Source organism: Lithobates pipiens, unplaced genomic scaffold (assembly GCF_037356315.1).
Source record: "Lithobates pipiens isolate NorthernLeopardFrog02 unplaced genomic scaffold, aLitPip1_a1.2 Scaffold_27, whole genome shotgun sequence".
Classification (NCBI taxonomy): domain Eukaryota; kingdom Metazoa; phylum Chordata; class Amphibia; order Anura; family Ranidae; genus Lithobates; species Lithobates pipiens.
Genome location: NW_027507788.1, coordinates 28076863 through 28097637, shown reverse-complemented (window position 1 = coordinate 28097637; position 20775 = coordinate 28076863). Strand labels below are relative to the sequence as shown.

General features: G+C 41.9%; 1 protein-coding gene across 1 annotated transcript in view; it reads right to left on the bottom strand.

Moving 5' to 3' along the window:
• Positions 1–1947, bottom strand: part of CADM4 (cell adhesion molecule 4) — a 636874-nt gene extending 634927 nt beyond the window's left edge. The window contains exon 1 of the mRNA XM_077456688.1: positions 1769–1947. Within this exon, the coding sequence (XP_077312814.1) occupies positions 1769–1853 (85 nt within the window). The 5' untranslated portion in view covers positions 1854–1947. The remainder of the gene's footprint in view (positions 1–1768) is intronic.
• Between the last annotated feature and the right edge of the window lie 18828 nt (positions 1948–20775).

The following is a 20775-nucleotide window of genomic DNA, read 5'->3' as shown; positions in this document are numbered from 1 at the left end:
TGTATTATTACTTCTAATGTTAATAATATATTATTGTTATAAAACTAATATTAAATACAACAATTATTAAAATAACGGTTTATTTTTATAGAAATTTACTATTTCTAGTAATATTATTATTATTACCATTATCAGCACAATTATTTTTATTATCAGTTTTATTAATAATAATGACAACAACGATAATAATATTAATGGTGATGATGATAACAGCAATAATAATAATAATAATGGTGACGATAACAGTAATAATAATAATAATAATAATAATAGTGATAACAGTAGTAATAATAATAATAATAATAATGGTGATGATGATAATAATAATAATAAATAGTAAATTTCTACTAAAAATAAACAATTATAAAAATAATATTAATTACAACAAAATAACAATAATAAATATTTATAGATATATTTACTATTATATACTTACGCACTTTTTTTTTTTTTACATTATTATTATTTAGGATTACTTGGTATCCAACCAACATTTTGCACAGCGCTGTACACACACGTTGCTTTTTTTTTTTTTTTTTCCTTTTTTTAAATTTTTTTTTTATTTTGCGCCCCTCTATCCCCCTCCAGGAACACTCTTCGGCCCCAACTCACAAACCATTGACATGATAAATTACAAAAGGAGCCAACACAACATCCTTGAATTGTGAGCTCTTCAGGCTAATCCCCATAAAAGCTGGCGCTGCTTTATAGTGCCAACACTGGCATGTCCGTATAATGAAGAAGATGAAGAAGTCGCCTTCCAGGAGGCACTGCCAGCCTATCCCAGCCATCACCCTGGTTGTCAGTAGGAAGTTAGGGAAGGGGGGGGGGGGGGGCGGTTCAGCACCTGTGGCTGTGGAGGAACTACAAGTACCAGCCTGGCTGCTCATCAGTGACCCCTATCTACTGGAACTTGTAGTTGCCCAGCAGTTCCCTGGCAGCTGGACAGCTCTGTGGACCATCTGCTGCCAAGGTGTCAGAGGTCAGGTCATGGTGTCATCAATCTTTCTCCAATGTGGGGGTGACGTGCCGCCCGTTCATTGGCCAATTAAACTGATTAGAGTGCAAGCCTTTGAGGCAAGTGGCCTTCATCTTCATAAAGTTGGCCAGGCATGGAGCATGAATGGGGGGGGGGGGGGGGGGGGGGGTACAGGATTGTGTGCAATCCCAGGCACAGTGGGTACCACTGGCCAGCTTTCCTGAATGGACAATGCGGACAAAGGGGTGGAATTCCTCCTGCTGGCACTGGGTAAGAAAAGGGGGGCAAAGAGAAGACGGTGACAAGGGCACAGCGCCGGGACCGCCACCGTTAACTCTTTCCACCCCGCTGCATCCTCACCCCCCCCCCTCCTCCATCACTGGCACAAAACACAAGGGTGCACGGGGGAGGGGGCACGGCGTTTAGCGATCGATGCTGCCCCTTAAACACACATCTCTTTGTTTCGGAACCCTCTTCTGCGGCGTCCTCCTGGACTCGGACCCTCCTTGCCAATGCCCTTTGCAATCGGCGTGCTGGAACCCTGCGCCACGCCGTGACATTTCAACGCCTTAACCCCTTCCGGACTACTCCACCACAGCCGATCCCGAGCCCGTGCCGCAGGGGTTAAAACCACCCCCCCCCTCTCCCTTTTCTCCAATGCAACACATTTAACTCCTTCCCCGCCAGCTGGGGGCTGATGCAGGTGTCTGAAGGAAGAGCGCTGGCACTGAGCTCTACGCAGGGGAAAAAAAAAGGGGGAGATGCCAATCAATCCAAAGGGGTCCTCACCTGTCCCTGCAGAGCTGAGTAGTAGTAGTAGTAGGGTGGTCCCCAGGAGTGGGCAGCCTGCTGGCAGAGTCTGTCCAGAAGCCATGGTGAGAGCTCAGCCGCCTTCTTCCCTTCTCTTCTCCTCTCCTCTCTTCTGCTGCTGCTGGTACTGCTACTGGCTCCTCTCCCTTCTCTCTCCCCTCTGCACCTGCCCTGCCACTAATCTATGCTAATCAGATGCAAAGGGAGGGAGGAGGAGCCCCTGGGAGACCGGCCTATGGCAGGGGGAGGCTGTGCAGGGGAGGGCGGGGACTGTTTACTAGTCCCATGTGGGTGGCAGCTTTAACTCCTTGACTGCCAGGAGTGGGGGAGGGGGGGGGGCAGCATGTGCCCAGTGAGGGCAGAGAGGGGGGGGCTGTGCTGCACTCAACGTCACTGTGCTTACAGTGACCAATCGGAAACGTGGCGACCCCAGACTTATTAGGGTCACCATACACGGTACAATCTGAGCGTACAATCGAAGGGTCACCATACACGGTACAATCGAAGGGTCACCATACAATCGAAGGGTCACCATACACGTTACAATCGAAGGGTCACCATACACGGTACAATCGAAGGGTCACCATACACGTTACAATCGAAGGGTCACCATACACAGTACAATCGAAGGGTCACCATACACGGTACAATCGAAGGGTCACCATACACGGTACAATCGAAGGGTCACCATACACGGTACAATCTGAGCGTACAATCAACCTAGCCGTCCCCATCATACAATCTCTGTACAATCAACATAAAGGTCACCATACACGGTACAATCTGACTGTACAATTGTAGGGTCCCCATACATGGTACAATTGAAGGGACTCCATACACGGTACAACCTTACTGTACAATTGAAGGGTCACCATTCACGGTACAATCTGAGCGTACAATTAACCTAACCGTCCCCATCATACAGTCTCTGTACAATCAAACCAAAAGTCACAATACACGTTACAACCTAACCGTACAATCGAAGGGTCACCATACACATTGCAATCTGACCGTACAATCCCTGCACAATCAGTTTAAGGGCTACAATACACTTTACAATCTGACTGTACAATCTAGGGGTCACCATACAATCTTTGTGCAATCGGGTTAAGGGTCACCATACACATTACAAATCTGATCACACAATCTCTTTACTAATCAACCTAAGGGTCTGCATCATACATGTTACAATCTGACCGTCCAATCTCTACATAAAACCTCTTAAAGGTCACCATACAAGGTACAATCTGATCATACAATCTCTGTACAATCTGTTTCAAGGTCACTATACACACTGCCACCTGAACCTACAACCTAGGGGGGTCACCATACACGGTACAATCTGACTGTACAATCAACCTAACCGTCCCCATCATACAATCTGACCATACGGTTTCTGTCCAAGCAATCTAAAGGTCCCCATACACGTGACAAGCTAACCGTACGACCTTTTGATCACCATACATGATACAATCTGACCATACAATCTCTGTACAATCATTTTTAGGGTCACCGTTACACATTGCAATCTGATCATATAATCTCTGTACAATCAACCTAAAGATCACCATACACATTACAAGCTAACCGTACAACCTAAGGTTCACCATACACGTACAATCTCTGTACAATCGGTTTAAGGGTCACCGTACACATTGCAATGTGACCTACAATCTTTGTATAATCAGCTTAAAGGTCACCATACACGGTACAATCTTAACGTACAATCAACCTAACAGTCCCATCAAAAAAATCTGATCATACAATCTCTGTACAATCAACCTAAAGGTCACCATACACATTACAACCTAACTGTACAACCTAAGGGTCACCATACACGGTACAATCTGACCAAACAATCCCTGCACAATACACTTTACAATCTGACTGTACAATCAGCTTAAAGGTCACCATACATGTACAATCTGACTGTACAATCGGTTTAAGGGTCACCATACACGTTACAACCTAACTGTACAATCTAAGGGTCACCATACAAGGTACAATTTGACTGTACAATCTTTGTACAATCGAGTTAAGGGTCACCATACACATTACAAATCTGATTGCACACAAATGTTACAATGTGACTGTACAATCTCTACACAAACAGCTTAAAGGTCTCCATACAAAGTACAATCTGATCATACAATCTCTGTACAATCTGTTTTAAGGTCGCAATACACACTACAATCAACGGTCACCATACACATTGCAATCTGACCATACAATCTCTGTACAATCAGTTTAAGGGTCACTATACACATTACAATCCGGCCATACAATCTTTATGCAATCAGTTTAAGGGCTACAATACACTTTACAACCTGACAGTACAATCTTTGCACAACAGTTTAAAGGTCACCATCCACGGTACAATCTGACCGTACAATCAACCTAACAGTCCTCATCAAAACATCTATCCATACAATCTCTGTACAATCTACAATTTACAATCCAACCGAAAACGCTTTGTGCAAGCATCCTACAGGGTCATCATACACATTACAAGCTAACCATACAATCTAAGGGTCAGCATACATGGTACAATCTGACCACACAATCTCTGTACAATCGGGTTAAGGGCCACAATACACTTTACACTTCACTTTACAACCCGACAGTACAATCTTCGCACCAACAGATAAAGGTCACCATACACGGTACAATCTGACCGTACAATCAACCTAACAGTCCCCATCAAAAAATCTGACCATGTAATCTCTGTACAATCGGTGGTTTCGAGGTCACAGTACACACAGCCATCTGAGCAAACAATCAGCGCAAGGGTCACCATACACATCAAAATCTGATTGTACAATCAGGGTCCCTATACATGTCCCAATCTGATTGTACAAAATTCTAGCCAATTTATTCAAGAGTCCCCATACATGAACCAGAACTATGTAACACGAGGACCTACCTGAGCTGTCCAATCAATTTGTATCCAATCGGGCAGACCGTCGCGCTAAATACTTACATTAGCTCCAAAGGAGATTGTACAATCCGATTGTAAAGGGTGTGGTGAGATTAAGGTTAACCAAACACGCTACAATGTGACCGTACAATCTTTGTACAAGCAAATAATTTAAGGGTCACCATACATGGTACAATCTGAAAGTACAATCTCTGTACAATCAATTTAGTGATCGGTGTCCTGGGAGCCGCACATCAAGTCAAAGCCTCCTGTGTCATAGTGAATGGCAGCCTCAGCCACGCCCCAGTAGAAAAGAATAGAAAAGAATAAAATAGAAAAGAAAAAAAAAAGAATAGAATAAAATAGGAAGAATTGAAAAGAATAAGAAAAAAAAAAAGAATAAAATCGAAAACGCATAGAATAGAATAAAATAGAAAAGAATTGAAAAGAATAGAATAGAATAATAAAAAGAATAGAAAAACATAGAATAAAATAAGAATTTTAAAAAAAGGATAGAAAAAATAGAATAAATGGGAAAGAATTGAAAAGAATAGAAAATAATTAAAAAAAACTGAAAATAGAAAAAAATTTAATAAAATTGAAAAGAATAGAATAAAATAAGAATCAAAAAGAATAAAAAACAATGGAAAAAATTGAATAGAATAAAATAGAAAAGAATCGAAAATAATAAAATACTAAAGAATAGGAGAAAAAAAAGAATAGAATAGAAGAAAATGGGAAAGAATCAAAAAGAATAGAAAAGAATAAAAAAAAAATAGAATAGAAAAAAAAAAGAAGAATAAAATCGAAAAGAATCGGAAAAAAGAATAGCATAGAAAAACAAAAAACAAAAAAAAAACCTTCTTCTGAAATTTGAATTTCAAATAGAATAAATTTGAATAGCATATAAAAGAATAGGAGAAAAACACAGAATAAAATCTAAAAGAATATAAAAAAATAGAATAGAAAAAAATGGAATAGAAAAAAAATAGAATAAAATAGAAAAGAATCAAAAAGAATAGAATAAAATAGGAAAGAATTGAAAAGAATAAAAAAGAATAAAATCGAAAAGCATAGAAAATAGAAAAGAATCAAAAAGAATAAAAAAAAAAAAAAAAAAAAAAAAAAAGAAGAATAGAAAAAATAGAATAAAATGGGAAAGAATTGAAAATAATAGAATAAAATAGGAAAGAATAGAAAAAAAAAAAAGAATAGAATAAAATGGGAAAAAATTGAAAAGAATAAAAAACAGAAATAGAAAAAAAATAGAACATTGAAAAGAATATAATAAAATAGAAAAGACTAAAAAAAGAATAGCATAGAAAAAACAAAGAAGGATAGAATAGAAAGAATATAAACCTTCTTCTGAAATTCGAATTTCAAATAAAATTTGAACACAATAGAAAAGAAAAGAATAGAATAAAATAGAAAATAGAACCTTCTTCCAAAATTCAGATTTCAAATTGAGTTTAATTAGACGGAGTTTGGAAAATTCGAATCGATTTGAATAAAACGAATTCAGAAAACAAATTAAATGAATTTATGTAAATAACGAATCAAAACAAAAAAACGTAATGACGTTTTTCATTCTGCACATGTGTAGTTACAATCTGTCCATACAATCTTTGTACAATCAACATATAGAGTCACTATACAAAAAGGAGCATAAGGGTCCCCATACACGTTACAATCTCTGTACAATCAATCTCTGATGTAATACGGGGACCGACCTAAACCATCCAATCAGGCCTGTGTACTACATACACGTTGGTAGATCTAAAGGAGATTGTACAGATTGTAAGGTGTGTGTTGAGCCCAATTTCTATTTTATTTCGATAATGGAATAGGAAGGAACAATTGTCCTTTTTCTATTCTGCCCTTTCAGTCTCATAGCGCAGAGCTGCCCAACGGGCGTTTGTGGCGGCAAAGATGATGGCGCAGTGCCGTGTGATCTGGCGCCGAGAGCTTTTTAAAGTATTGGGTCATTTTGTGTGACTCCAGGCTGATGGAATGAACGCACTGAGGGGTTGTATCACACCACAAAAAACACACTCCAGATCCCTTCTGCATGCGTTTTTAATGCGTTTTGGTGGATTTTTGATGCGTTTTCAATACGTTTCCAGATGCTCTTTAGTGCGCTGCAGTCCAGTGCAGGAAAAATGCAGCAGGTTCTGTTTTTTTTCTGGAACTTCCTGGAACGGATCGCATTGGTGTGAACTATGCCGCTGAAAACCATATAACGTACTTTCCATGTGTTTAGATGCAGAAAAAAAAAAACGCACTGGACTGCATGTGGTGTGAACCGGCCCTAAAGTCGGGTTCACACCACAAAATGCACTCCAGATCCGTGCCAGATGCGATTCTGCATGCGTGTGTTTAACGCGTTTTTGATGTGTTTCTGGATACATTCCAGGTGATTTTTTTTTCTTTTTTTTTTCTTTCTTTTTTTCCACTATATTAGGGTCCAATGCATTTTTGATGCGTTTTTGGTGCATTCCAGTGCGTTTTTGATGCGTTTTTGGTGCATTCCAGTGCCTTTTTGATGCATTTTTGGTGCATTCCAGTGCGTTTTTGGTGCATTCCAGTGCGTTTTTGATGCGTTTTTGGTGCATTCCAATGTGTTTTTGATGTGTTTTTGGTACATTCCAGTGCGTTTTTGATGTGTTTTGGTGCATTCCAGTGCGTTTTTGATGTGTTTTACTGATTTTCCGTACAGTCCAGTGCAGGAAATATGTAGCATTGTTCGGACAAATTCACAACATAGAAACTCAGTCCGGATGCGTTTCGGATGCTTTTCTGCATACGCATATTGGACAAGTTTTTGGTGCATTTTTGATGCAGTGCATTCCCCCCCCTCCTTTTTTTTTCTTAGAGCGGATTCATACCACAAAAACGCACTCCCGATCTGTTCTGCATGCGTTTGCGTTTTTGATGCGTTTCCAAATACATACCAGGTTCTTTTATTCTTTTTTTTACAGATTTTTTTCCCCCACTATACTGGGGTCCAGTGCATTTTTGATACATTCCAGTGCGTTCTGGTGCGTTTTTGATGCGTTTTACTTTATTCCAGTACAGTCCAGTGCAGGAAAAATGCAGCATGTTCTACTTTTTTTTCTGGAACTGACCGCACTGCCATTGGAAACCTATTTTCCATGCGTTTTTGATGCAGAACAAAAACGCACTGGATTGCATGTGGAGTGCACTGGCCCTCAGAAAAAAAAAAGGGGAGGGGGAAAACGCACTAGACTGCATCAAAAAACGCACTGGAACGCATCAAAAACACGGCAAAAAGCGCATGCAGAAAAGCATCTGGACTGCGTTTCTATGGTGTGAACTGGCACTGAATTGCACAGAAATTACATGGGAACGTGAAACGCGTTCCTGTGCAATTCAACTGTGAACTGGCCCTGAGTCGCACAGGAATCCCATGGGAACGTTCAACGCATTCCAGTGAAGGTGTGAACTGGCCCTAAGGCCCTGGTTCTCACCTATGCCTTTTTTTCAGTTTTGCAGAAACGCATTTCTAGCCATTGAGGCCTGGTTCACATCTACGCAGGGTTTCGGCTGATGCGCTTTTGCAGTGCCACTTTTTTTACACGCGTTTTTAATGTTTTTTTTTGGGTGGTATGTATTGGTTTGCAGCAGAAACACATAAAAAAAAAAAAAAAAGCAAGCACTGCATTTTTTTGTGTTTTTGCTGCATTTCCATTCAAGTCTATGGAACCAAAGACACAACCTGCTGTGGTGGGGGGGGGGGGGGGGGGGGGGGGAAGTCCCTTTCCAAAAAATGCACCAGTGGAAAAAACGCACAGATGTGAAGGTGACCCCCGTAGGAAACCATGTTAAGTGGACTGAAAACGCGATGAAAAACACACAGATGTGAACGTAACCCATCGGAGTTCATCTTAAATGGCCTGAAAACACATTGAAAAAAATGCACAGATGTGAACGTAACCCATCGGAGTTCTTCTCAAGTGAACTGAAAACGCACTGAAAAACGCACAGATGTGAACATGACCCATAGGAAACCATGTTAGGTGGACTGAAACGCACTGAAAAAACGCACAGTGTGAATGTGACCCATTGGAGTTCATCTTAAGTGGACTGAAAAGGCATTGAAAAAACGCAGAGATGTGAATGTGACCCATCGGAAACAATGTTAGGTGGACTGTAGTGTGTTTTCTGAAAATGCACATATGTGAACTAGACGTAACATGGTTTCCTATGGGGGGGGGGGGGGGGGTCACGTTCACATCTGTGCGTTTTCCACTGGTGCGTTTTTTGGAAAGGGTTGGACTTTTTTGGTTCAATGGGCTTCAAAAGAAACGCAGCAAACACTCAGTACTTGCATTTTTTTTTATGCGTTTCTGCTGCATTTTTTTTGATGGTTTCTCCTACTAGGCAACAGATGGCTCCCAAAAATGCAAACGCATCAAAAATGAAAAACTCATAAAAAATGCATTAAAACTGCATCAAAACGCATGTGAAAAGCGCAAAATACATCCTGAAAATGCATCAATTGCAACCTGGACAGGTGTGAACCGGGCCACAGACCTTTGCAGTCAGTTGCAGATGTGAACCCCAAGCAGTAAGGCCAAGTTCAGACGTGTTTGGGGCGGTAAAAATGCGCAGTTGGTCGGCATTTTTTCCACCTCCCGTCCGCCGGTAATCTACAATAGACATGCTGCAGTTGCAGTTCCCTCACTCCCCGGCACAATATCTGACGTGTGGCAATCGTTTACGTGTATTTACAGGCATTTAGGCGTGTCAAGGAAACTCACGTAAACGCATAACAAACCCGCTTAACAATACAAAAAGAACCGCACCTCCATACACAAGCCTAGATCTAATGGACCCTGCGTGTTTTTTTAATGCAAGTAGTGCGACTACCTGAATACTAGTAATCAGCCAATCCCTGTACAGCAGAGAAGAAGCACAACCAGCCAATCGGTTCAAGTGCTGACCAGATGCATGCTGATAGGATGAGAGAGCAGAGGGATAGAGGGAGGAGCTCAGCACTGTGCTGCTTCTCCTTTCACCTGTCCAGTCACAGGCCACGGTAAGTCCATGACAGCCGAGGCTCTGAGGCTGGCTGCCATACTGAGGACATCTAGTGGCGGAAAGAAGAAGTACTATGGAGGGATATCTCTGGATTGAAGGTGAATAAAGAAAAAGCTGCTTTTTTATCTTCTGTATTATTGAGCTATTCGTTATTTTTGCCTAAAGTTCTTTACATTTTCAGCTGGAATTTTTTTTTTTTATAAAAAGCCATCAGTGATTTGCTGGTCGGTCCCTGAAGAAGCGATGAGCGAGGTTTCTGCCCGGTCCATCCCTCATTTAGACGAATGTCACCAGTTCTTCTTCCGCTCAGATTTGGCACTTTGTTTAATTGGAGTTTGACATTCCTGAACTAAAGGAACACGTCTCCACCGTCTCCATCAGAGGCCAGATTAATGTCCCTTCGTAATAAATTCACTCCGGGCAACAGACATGACAAATGTCTCCACCGTCCAGGCAGAGATCGGGGGCCACTGCTAATTCCGAGCAGCTTCTGCAAAAGGGTCAGAGATTTAAAGCAGAACTCTGTATTATGTCCATTCAGTGACCACGTAATGACCATGCAATGACCACGTAATGACAATGCAACATGCAATGACCACGTAATGACCATGCAACATGCAATGACCATGTAATGACAATGTAACTGCAATGCGACCATTAATGCCTTGTAACATGCAATGACCATGTAATGACCATGTAATGACCATTCATGTAATGACCATGTAACATGCAATGACCATGTAATGACAATTAGTGACCATGCAACATGTAATGACCATGTAATGACATGTAATGACATGTAACATGCAATGACCATGTAATGACCATGTAACATGCAATGACCATGTAATGACCATGTAACATGCAATGACCATGTAATGACCATGCAATGACCATTCAGTAACCATGCAACATGCAATGACCATGTAACGAACATGCGCTGATCATTCAGTGATCATGCAACATGCAATGACCATGTAATGATCATTCAGTGATCATGCAACATGCAGTGACCATGTACCAACCATGCAGTGACATACTATCGACTACCCTTACCTTAAGGACCCTTACTGAGTGGTTCTGCACAAACACCAAACAACCTGGAGCTTCTGCTTCACAAACCTGACCTGCTTCCCTTTCCTTAGCAGGCCATATCCTGGCTTTACCAATACCAGCTTCTCCAGCTCATCTGTATACATCCTTCACCATTCCCATCGTACTAGAAAACCACAATCCTGTAGCCGTCTCCACACCAACCTCTCCTCTTCTTACACCTGCCCTGTTAACACCACCTCATGACTTACGTTGTCACCTTTCTCAACTACTTCCCAATTTTATAGACCTAACCCTCACCAGTTGACCCTTTTGTCAGTCCACATCAACCGTAATTTACTCATCCTCAAGAGAACCTCCCCATCCTCATACTACAACCCCTACTCTTTACTTTCTTCAACCTCTATACAAACCTCCTACCATTATTGCTCCAACAGAACTCCATGGCCCTACCCATCGGCCATACTGGTAGACCATACCTATGTACTGCCCTGTACAACACCAACCTCTTTATTCCACCATCACCCCCCCCCCCCCCAACAGTACTTCCATGACCCTTACCCAACAGCCATACTGGTAGACCATACCATACCTCCATACTGCCCTCTCACATCTCCTTCCATTATGTCCCAACACCCCAACAGTACTCCCACGACCCTTACCCATCTGCCATACTGGTAGACCACACCAACTTCTCTAGTCACCATCATCTTTCCTCTCAACAGTATTCTTATGACCTTTATCCATCTGCCATACCGGTAGAACATATCATACCTCCATACTGCCCTCTCAAACCTCCTTCCATTATTGCCCCAAAACCCCAACAGTACTCCAATGACCCTTACCCATCTGCCATACTGATAGACCACGCCAACTTTTCTATGCATCCTCATCTTTCCCATCAACAGTACCCCCATGACCCTTACCCATCTGCCATACTGGTAGACCACACCAACTTCTCTAGTCACCATCATCTTTCCTCTCAACAGTATTCTTATGACCCTTATCCATCTGCTATACTGGTAGACCATACCATACCTCCATACTGCCCTCTCGAACCTCCTTCCATTATTGTCCCAACACCCCAACAGTACCCCGATGACCCTTACCCATGTGTCATATTGGTAGACCACGCCAACTTCTGTATTCACCATCATCTTTCCTCTCAACAGTATTCTTATGACCCTTATCCATCTGCCATACCGGTAGAACATACCATACCTCCATACTGCCTTGTCAAACTCCTTCCATTATTGCCCCAAAACCCCAACAGTACTCCCATGACCCCTACCCATCTGCCATACTGATAGAACCACGCAACTTCTCTATGCACCATCATCCTTCCCATCACCAGTACCCCCATGACCCTTACCCATCTGTCATACTGGTAGACCATACCAGCTTCTCCATCCACCATCATTCTTTCCCCTCAACAGTATTTCTCATAACCCTTACCCATTTGCCATACTGTAGACCATACCAGCTTCTCTATTCTCCATCATCTTTCCCCTCAACAGTATTCTAATGACCCTTACCCCATCTGCCATACTAGTAGACCATACCATACTGTCTCTCAAACCTCCTTCCCTTATTGCCCCAACACCCCAACAGTACTCGGATGAACCTTACCTGTCTGCCATACTGGTAGACCACACCAACTTCTCCATCCACCACTGCCCTGTCATCTCAGCTTTCCCTTAAATGGTATTCTAATCACTCTTCCCCATCTGCCATACCATAACACCGGACTGGCTGGCAACCGCCTCTTTACTTTCCTATCACTTCTCAACCATATTTTTCCATCTGCCATTCAAAGTTAACATAAATGTATTTGTATACTACGGTGACATGCTGCCCTTTGGTGACAGGCCTCATCCAGGCGATTGTCCAACACCCACCTTGCCACTCTTGCTTCCAGGGTTTTGGACCTATGACCTCATATTTGCATATCAGCTGCCTCACCCACCGAGTCACAGAACGTTGCTTGTGATACACCTGGTTTTGAACCCACATTGGTATACACTTCCAACCTATGGGCTGCCTTTGGCATTGAGCCATTAACACACATTACCATGCATGGCAATGCACCTGCCCTATGATGCCATTCATTATGTATGGCACCCCAATACATTGCACAGTAAAATTCAACGCACCAAAATTCTTATACCGTGTGTTGTGTTGCACTGTTTTTCTTTCTTAAATGTACTTTTTTTCTTTTTTTTTTATTCATAATGGTGCATAGGCTTCCTTAAAGTGGTTGTAAACCTCAGACATGAAATATGAACAAAGCATATCCCTCTATTGTGTGTACTTGTCTCATTCCAGAGCACTAAGTGTCATTTCTGTCTGCTGCTTCCTTCCTCTGCTATCAGCATGAGTCACTTCTGACAACTTTTCCTAACACCAAGCACTAAAAAGGGGACAGGGGAGGGATCTCCAGCACACAGCCTGTGAATGACAGCCTAAGCTCTGTTCCTCTGTGCAAGGAAGGGGGGGGGGGGGTGTCTCTTTCCTCCAGTCAGCTCTCAGCAAGCTCTGCAGTGCCTAATTTTAACTCTCCATCCCCCTTTTTTTTGTGATAGCTCAAATAAGCTTTATAAATTCCGAACAGATGAAGAGAAGACAGCAGATAAACAGGTACAACTTATGTAGGAGGATTTGTTTCATCTCTGTGTATCACCTGAAGCCAGTCACTTCACTGGGTATATGTAAGGGTCTACAACCACTTTTACTACTTTCCGACCGCTGCATGCCGATATATGTCGGCACAATGGCAGCGGTGGGCAAATGGGCGTACCTGTACGTCCCCTTTAATTGGCAGGGCCAGCAGGCACGTGCGTATACAGCATGACAGTGCCCGCGAGTCCGCCGGTCTCCCAACGATCGCGTCACAGACCTGCGGAATGGGAAGTGCCTATGTAAACAAGGCATTTCCCCATTCTGCCTAGTGACATGACAGAGATCACGGCTCTGCCATCGGGAGCAATGATCGCTGTCATGCGAGTAGTAGCCCCTCCCCCCCACATTTAGAATCACTCCCTAGGACACACTTAACTCCTTGATCGCCCCCTGGTGGTTAACCCCTTCCCTGCCAGTGTCATTTATACAGTAATCAGTGCATTTTTATAGCACTGATCGCTGGATAAATGACAATGATCCCAAAATAGTGTCAAAAGTGTCCGATGTGTCCGCCATAATGTCACATTCACGATATAAAAGCGCAGATCGCCACCATTACTAGTAAAAATAAAAAAATAAAATATATAATAATAATAAATATAATATATATATATGTATATATATATATATATATAATAATAATAATAATAAATGTCCTAAATCTATCCCCTATTTTGTAGATGCTATAACTTTTTTGCAAACCAATCAATAAACGCTTATTGTGATTTTTTTTTACCAAAAATATGTAGAAGAAGAATACATATCGGCCTAAACTGTGTAAAAAAAATGTGTTTTTTTATATATATTTTTGGGGGATATTTATTATAGCATGTAAACAATATATAAAGTGTAGTGCTAATATTTAATTATTTATTATAGCAAAAAGTAAAAAATATTGCTTTTTTTTTTTTCAAAATTTTCGTTTTTTTGTTAATAGAGTAAAAAATAAAAACCGCAGAGGTGATCAAATACCACCAAAAAAAAAGCTCTATTTGTGGGGGAAAAAAGTCAATTTTATTTGGGGTACAACGTCGCACGGCCACGCAATTGTCAGTTAAAGTGACGCAGTGCTGAATCACAAAAAGTGCCCTGGTCAGGAAGGGGGTAAAATCTTCCGGGGCTGAAGTGGTTAATGAAACGCATGTTAAACATGTGTCATAACGCACAGTAACAGAACACATCTGTGTGAATGAGCCCAAATATTATTGTTGGACATTTTTTGGCAGCCTACGTAAAAAAAAAAAAATAAAAAAAAAAAATGCTCAGGTAGATTATCCAATAGGTAGTGCCAGTTAGGTGACTGCTTTTTTTTTTTTTTTAGATTGAACAAGGCAGGGTGCATGTCTCCCGCCGCTCTGATAAACACGGCATCGGCTCAGCTCAGGTATCATTGGAAATCTCTCCTCTCCATCACATGAGAGCGGAGAAGAGTTATCTTTATCAGCAGCGCGTGAAAAAGACTCATGTGACAGTGGGAGAGGGATGCTGGCTGAAATCTGTGATTAGCTAATCCTGGGTTGGTGAGCTCGGCTTGGAGAACGCACGCTGCGATTTTCAGGTTCAAAAAATATGCAGAAAGCAAATAAAAAAAATAAAAAAAATAAAAATCAGCTGTTTGGATCACCTGGTATATACACATTCCATCCATTGGATCAAGCATGGACCGGTTCTCCTCTATTTTCTATTCTGAATTCTCATATTTGGTCGACCACCTAACAGCTTCTTCTTCTTCTCGGTGACTCTATTGATGCCATAGCTGTGCCGACTCTGCCCACCCACTGCGCCCATTATGAAGAATTCCCAAAATTGTTACTAGATTTTTATTTTTCTCGATTATTGAGAATGAGACAGGAGAAGCTGGAGGACACGAAGAAGGACAAGAACGTCCAAGATAGACAATAATGGGTATTATTATATGTAGAACGACCGCAGCATACAGGGATGTACAATGTAATACATATAATCACACATATAGGTTGGACTTGATGGACTTGTGTCCTTTTTTCGACCTCACCTACTATGTAGATGTCACTAGGAGTATGAAATAGATATAAGAAGCCTACTCAGCCCCTCCACCTTGTCTACAATCACCGGCCACTTCTTTAGGTACAGTGCCTTGAAAAAGTATTCATACCCCTTTAAATTTTCCACATTTTTTTTTTCCACAACTCATGGGGCCCCCGGGCAATAGGAGATATTGGGGCCACACAGTATACACAGACATGTACACACAGTATACACAGACATGTTTCTATTGGTTGAGAAGGTACTGGAGAGGTGGGGCAGCTATAATCTCAGGATTTTTAGACCAAAAGGATGTCGGGGCATTTCAGAGACAGATGTAAATAAAACCATTGATTTTTACATACTTTCCCTGGTTTTACTGAGGCTGGCAACCCTGATGGGGCCCTAGTGGGCCGGGGCCCTTGGGCAGTGCCCGAGTGGCCGAATGGTCAGTCCGCCCCTGGTTGTAACTAAAACCATAAATGTATTTTATTGGGATTTTATGTGATAGACCAGTGGATGGTGAACCTTGGCATCCCAGATGTTTTAGAACTACATTCCCATGATGCTCATGCACTCTGCAGTGTAGTTGAGCATCATGGGAAATGTAGTTCCAAAACATCTGGGGTGTCAAGGTTCACCATCACTGTAACACAAAGTGGCACATAATGGTGAAGTGGAAGGAAAATGATAAATGGTTTTCCAGATTTTTTTCAAATAAATATGTGAAAATTGTGTGGGGGGGGGCATTTGTATTCAGCCCCCTTTACTCTGATACCCCTTACTAAAATCTAGTGGAACCAATTGCCTTCAGAAGTCACCTAATTAGTAAATAGAGTCCACCTGTGTGTAATTTAATTTCAGTATAAATGCAGCTGTTCCGTGAAGCCTTTAGAGGTTTGTTAGAGAACCTTAGTGAACAAACAGCATCATGAAGGTCAAGGAACACACCAGACAGGTCAGGGATAAAGTTGGAGAAGTTTAAAGCAGGATTAGGTCATAAAAAAAATATCCCAACTTTGAACATCTCACGGAGCTCTGTTCAATCCATCATCCGAAAATAGAAAGAGTATGGCACAACTGCAAACCTACCAAGACACAGCCGTCCACCTAAACTGACAGGCCGGGGAACAAGAGCATTCATCAGAGAAGCAGCCAAGAGGCCCATGGTAACTCTGGAGGAGCTGCAGAGGTGGGAGAATCTGTCCACAGGACAAATATTAGTCGTGCTCTCCACAAATCTGCCCTTTATGGAGGAAGGGGAAGAAGAAAGACATTGGTGAAAAAAAGCTGTAAGAAATCCAGTTTGCAGTTTGGGAGAAGAAGAGATGTGGGGGACACAGCAAACATGTGGAAGAAGGTGCTCTGGTCAGATGAGACCAAAATTTTACATTTTGGCCTAAAAGCAAAACTCTATGTGTGGCAGAAAACTAAAACTGTACATCACCCTGAACACACCTGCATCTTCAGCAGGGACAGGGAAGCTGGTCAGAGTTGATGGGAAGATGGATGGAGCCAAATACATTACAGGACAATCTTAGAAGAAGAGAGTTAGGGTCTGCAAAAGACTTGAGACTGGGGCGGAGGTTCACCTTCCAGCAGGACTCTAAACATACAGCCAGAGCTACAATGGAATGGTTTAGATCAAAGCATATTCATGTGTTAGGATGGCCCAGTCAAAGTCCAGACCTAAATCCAATTGAGAATCTGTGGCAAGACTTGAAAATTGCTGTTCACAGACGCTCTCCATCCAATCTGACAGAGCTTGAGCTATTTTACAAAGAAGAATTGGCAAAGATGTCCCTCTCTAGATGTGCAAAGCTGGTAGAGACATCCCCAAAAAGACTTGCAGCTGTAATTGCAGTGAAAGGGGGTTCTAACAAAGTATTGACTCAGGGGGGCGCTATACAAATGTACCCCACACTTTTCACAGATTTATTTGTAAAACATTTTGAAAACCATTTATCATTTTCCTTCAACTGCAGAATTATGTGCCACTTTGTGTTGGTCTATCACATAAAATCCCAATAAAATGACAAATTCGATTTTTTTTTATTATTTCTATATTTATAGCAGAAAGTATATATATATATATATATATATATATATATACATATACACACACATATACATTATATATACACACACATTATATATATATATATATATATACACACATATATATAATTGATATATTACACACACATATATACACACACACACAATTTATTATTAAAAACAAAAAATATATACACACACACACACACACACATTATATAATTTAGATTTTTTTTTTACAATTGTTGGTCTTTTTTTGTTTATAGTGCAAAAAATAAAAAAAAAACTCAGTGGTGATCAAATACCACCAAAAGAAAGCGCTATTTGTCAGAAAAAAGGACAGCAAATTTATTTGGGTACAGCATCAATCGACCGCGCAATTGTCAGTTAAATGAACGCAGTGACGTATCGCAAACAATAGCCTGGTCATCAAGGGGGGTAAATCTTCCAGAGGGCAAGTGGTTTCAGAGCGAAGTACATTTTCTATGTAGAACGCTGCATGTGTAATATTTGTTTTATCATTTCATATTTAAAACCCAATCACACTATGGGGACACATTAGCGCACGTGCATTAATTATCCGCTATGTCACGTGTTAATGAGGCCCACTAAAAACAAATTGGCTGCAAATGCACCCTACTGTGCCAAAAATTGGATGGAACCGATTTTTTTTCTTGCGGCATGTTACAATGCCTTGGTGCACTGGGGCGCCATTCAAAATGAATGAACGAGCATAACGTGTTTCTGCGTGTGACCGCAACACAAACGGGCCCCTAATATTTCCATTACAATCTGCAGCCAGCTATGATTTGCTAAAGCGGACATCAGGAAGAATTTTATCGGGGAGGGGATCCCAGGACCCAACTAATCCATATCAACTATAAATGGGCCTCTACGTTTCGGAGGGCCCCTATGCAGCTGCACAGATGGTATGTCCACCACTAGGCCAGATGTCAATATTCTTATGTATTACAGTCATCCTGTTCTCATTGGACGCACATTGGGACATTTTTTTTTACATTGCACGTAGAAAGGCATCAAGGGCACATTTGCATGTGATTTGGATGTATGTAGAGTGGGGAGAACAAGTATTTGATACACTGCCGGATTTTGCCAGTTTTCCTACTTACAAAGCACGGAGAGGTCTGTAATTTTTATTATAGGTACTCTTCAACCGCAAGAGACGGAATCTAAAATCCAGAAAAATCACATTATATGATTTTTAAATAATTAATTCGCATTTTATTGCATGACAAGTATTTGATCACCTACCAACCAGGAACAATTCCGGCTTTCCTGTTATTTTTTCTTTAACCACTTAAAGCAGAGGGCCACCCTTAAAGAAAAAAAAAAATATTAATATTCTTTAAAAAAATAAATAAAAATCATTTGAAAAAAATATATATTTATTTTTTTTAACTTACCGGAAACCCCTGTTGCTAAGCAGTCTTCCTAATCTGCCTCTTCCTACCCCGCGGTGCTTCCTCCTCTTCAGCGAGCGGCCCTGTTGCCTTCTGGGACGTGTGTGTGTCCTAGAACACAGCGGGGGCCATTCGCAAAGCGCCACACGACTCGTGCATGCTCAGTAGGAAATGGGCAGTGAAGCCGCAAGGCTCCACTGCTTGTTTCCCTTCATTAAGATGGTGGCGCCGGCAGCCATGGACAGAGCAGCCTCGGGGCGGCTGACATCGCGGGCTTGCTGGATAGGCAAGTATCCTTATTAAAAGTCAGCAGCTATAAATACTACAGCTGCTGACTTTTAATAAATGGACACTCACCTGTCCCGGGGTCCAGCGATGCCGGCAGCCGAGGCCGATAGATCGCTCGGCTCTCGGCTGCTGCAGTCACCATTCTAGGTGAGGGAATCAGGAAGTTAAGCGAATCGGCTTCACTTCCCGGTTCCCTACTGCGCATGCGCGAGCCGTGCAATAGGAAATCTCCGTGCTGTCACTGGGACCCGTGTGTGTCCCAGCAGACAGCGCGGCAGGGCAGGAAATGGCGTAGAATCCCACGGGAGTCTATGCCCGGAAGTGGGTGAAAATACCTGTCTTTGACAGGTATCTCCACCCCCCTCCCCCCTGAAAGGTGTCAATTGTGACACCGGAGGGGGGGAGGGTTCCGATCAGCGGAGGTTCCACTTTAGGGTGGAATCCCGCTTTAAGGACCGAGCCTCTTTTTTTGAGATGTGTTGTTTACAAGTTAAAAACTGTTTTTTCTTTTTGATAGAAGATTACTTAGAACCCCCAAACATTATACTTTTTTTTTTCTAACACCCTGGAGAATAAAATGGCGGTCCTTGTCATACACCTTATTTGCGCAGCAGTCTTACAAGCGCACTTTTTTTAATTAAAAAAATAAGACAACGGTAAAGTTAGCCCATTTTTTTTATGTTGTGAAAGATAATGTTGCGCCGAGTAAATTGATACCCAACATGTCACGCTTCAAAATTGCATCGGGTCGTGAAATGGCGACAAACATTTACCCTTAAAAATATCCATAGGCGACATGTAAACAATTCTACAGGTTGCATGTTTTAAGTTACAGAGGAGGTCTAGAATTATTGCTTTCGCTCTACCGATCGCGGCGATACCTCACATGTGTGGCTTGAACACCGTTTGCATATGCGGGAGCTACTCTGGTATGCGTTCGCTTCTGCACACAAGCTCGGCGGGACGGGGCGTGTTTTAAAGAGAAAAAAAACGTAACGTTTTTTACCTTTTATTTTTACATGGTTTAAAAAGATAGGGTCACCTTTATTTCTATTACAAGGAATATAAAAATCCCTTGTAATAGAAAAAAGCATGACAGGCCTCTTAAATATGAGATCTGGAGTCAAAAAGACCTCACATCTCATATTTACACTTAAATGCAATAGAAAACAAAAATGGCCCTTTAAGATCTATGGGCGGAAGTGACGTCTCTTCCACCTTGCATTGGTATGGAGAAGGGTGGGGGCCATTTTCCCCTCACCCGTTTCCATGCCCAGCAAGGGTGAAGATCCGATTGCCTCCGCCACTGCTGACGGCTCCGGTAAGCACACGGAGCGTGGTGGGAGGAGCCCTCTCCAGCCGCAGATAAAAGTGATCTTGCGACGAATCTGCCGCGGAGACCACTCTTATCGAAAACCGGACCACCGGCTGAAGAAGAGGATACCGGGGTTAAGCAGCTAGCTGCTGCTATAACAACAATATACCCCTTCAAAATAAGGATGTAC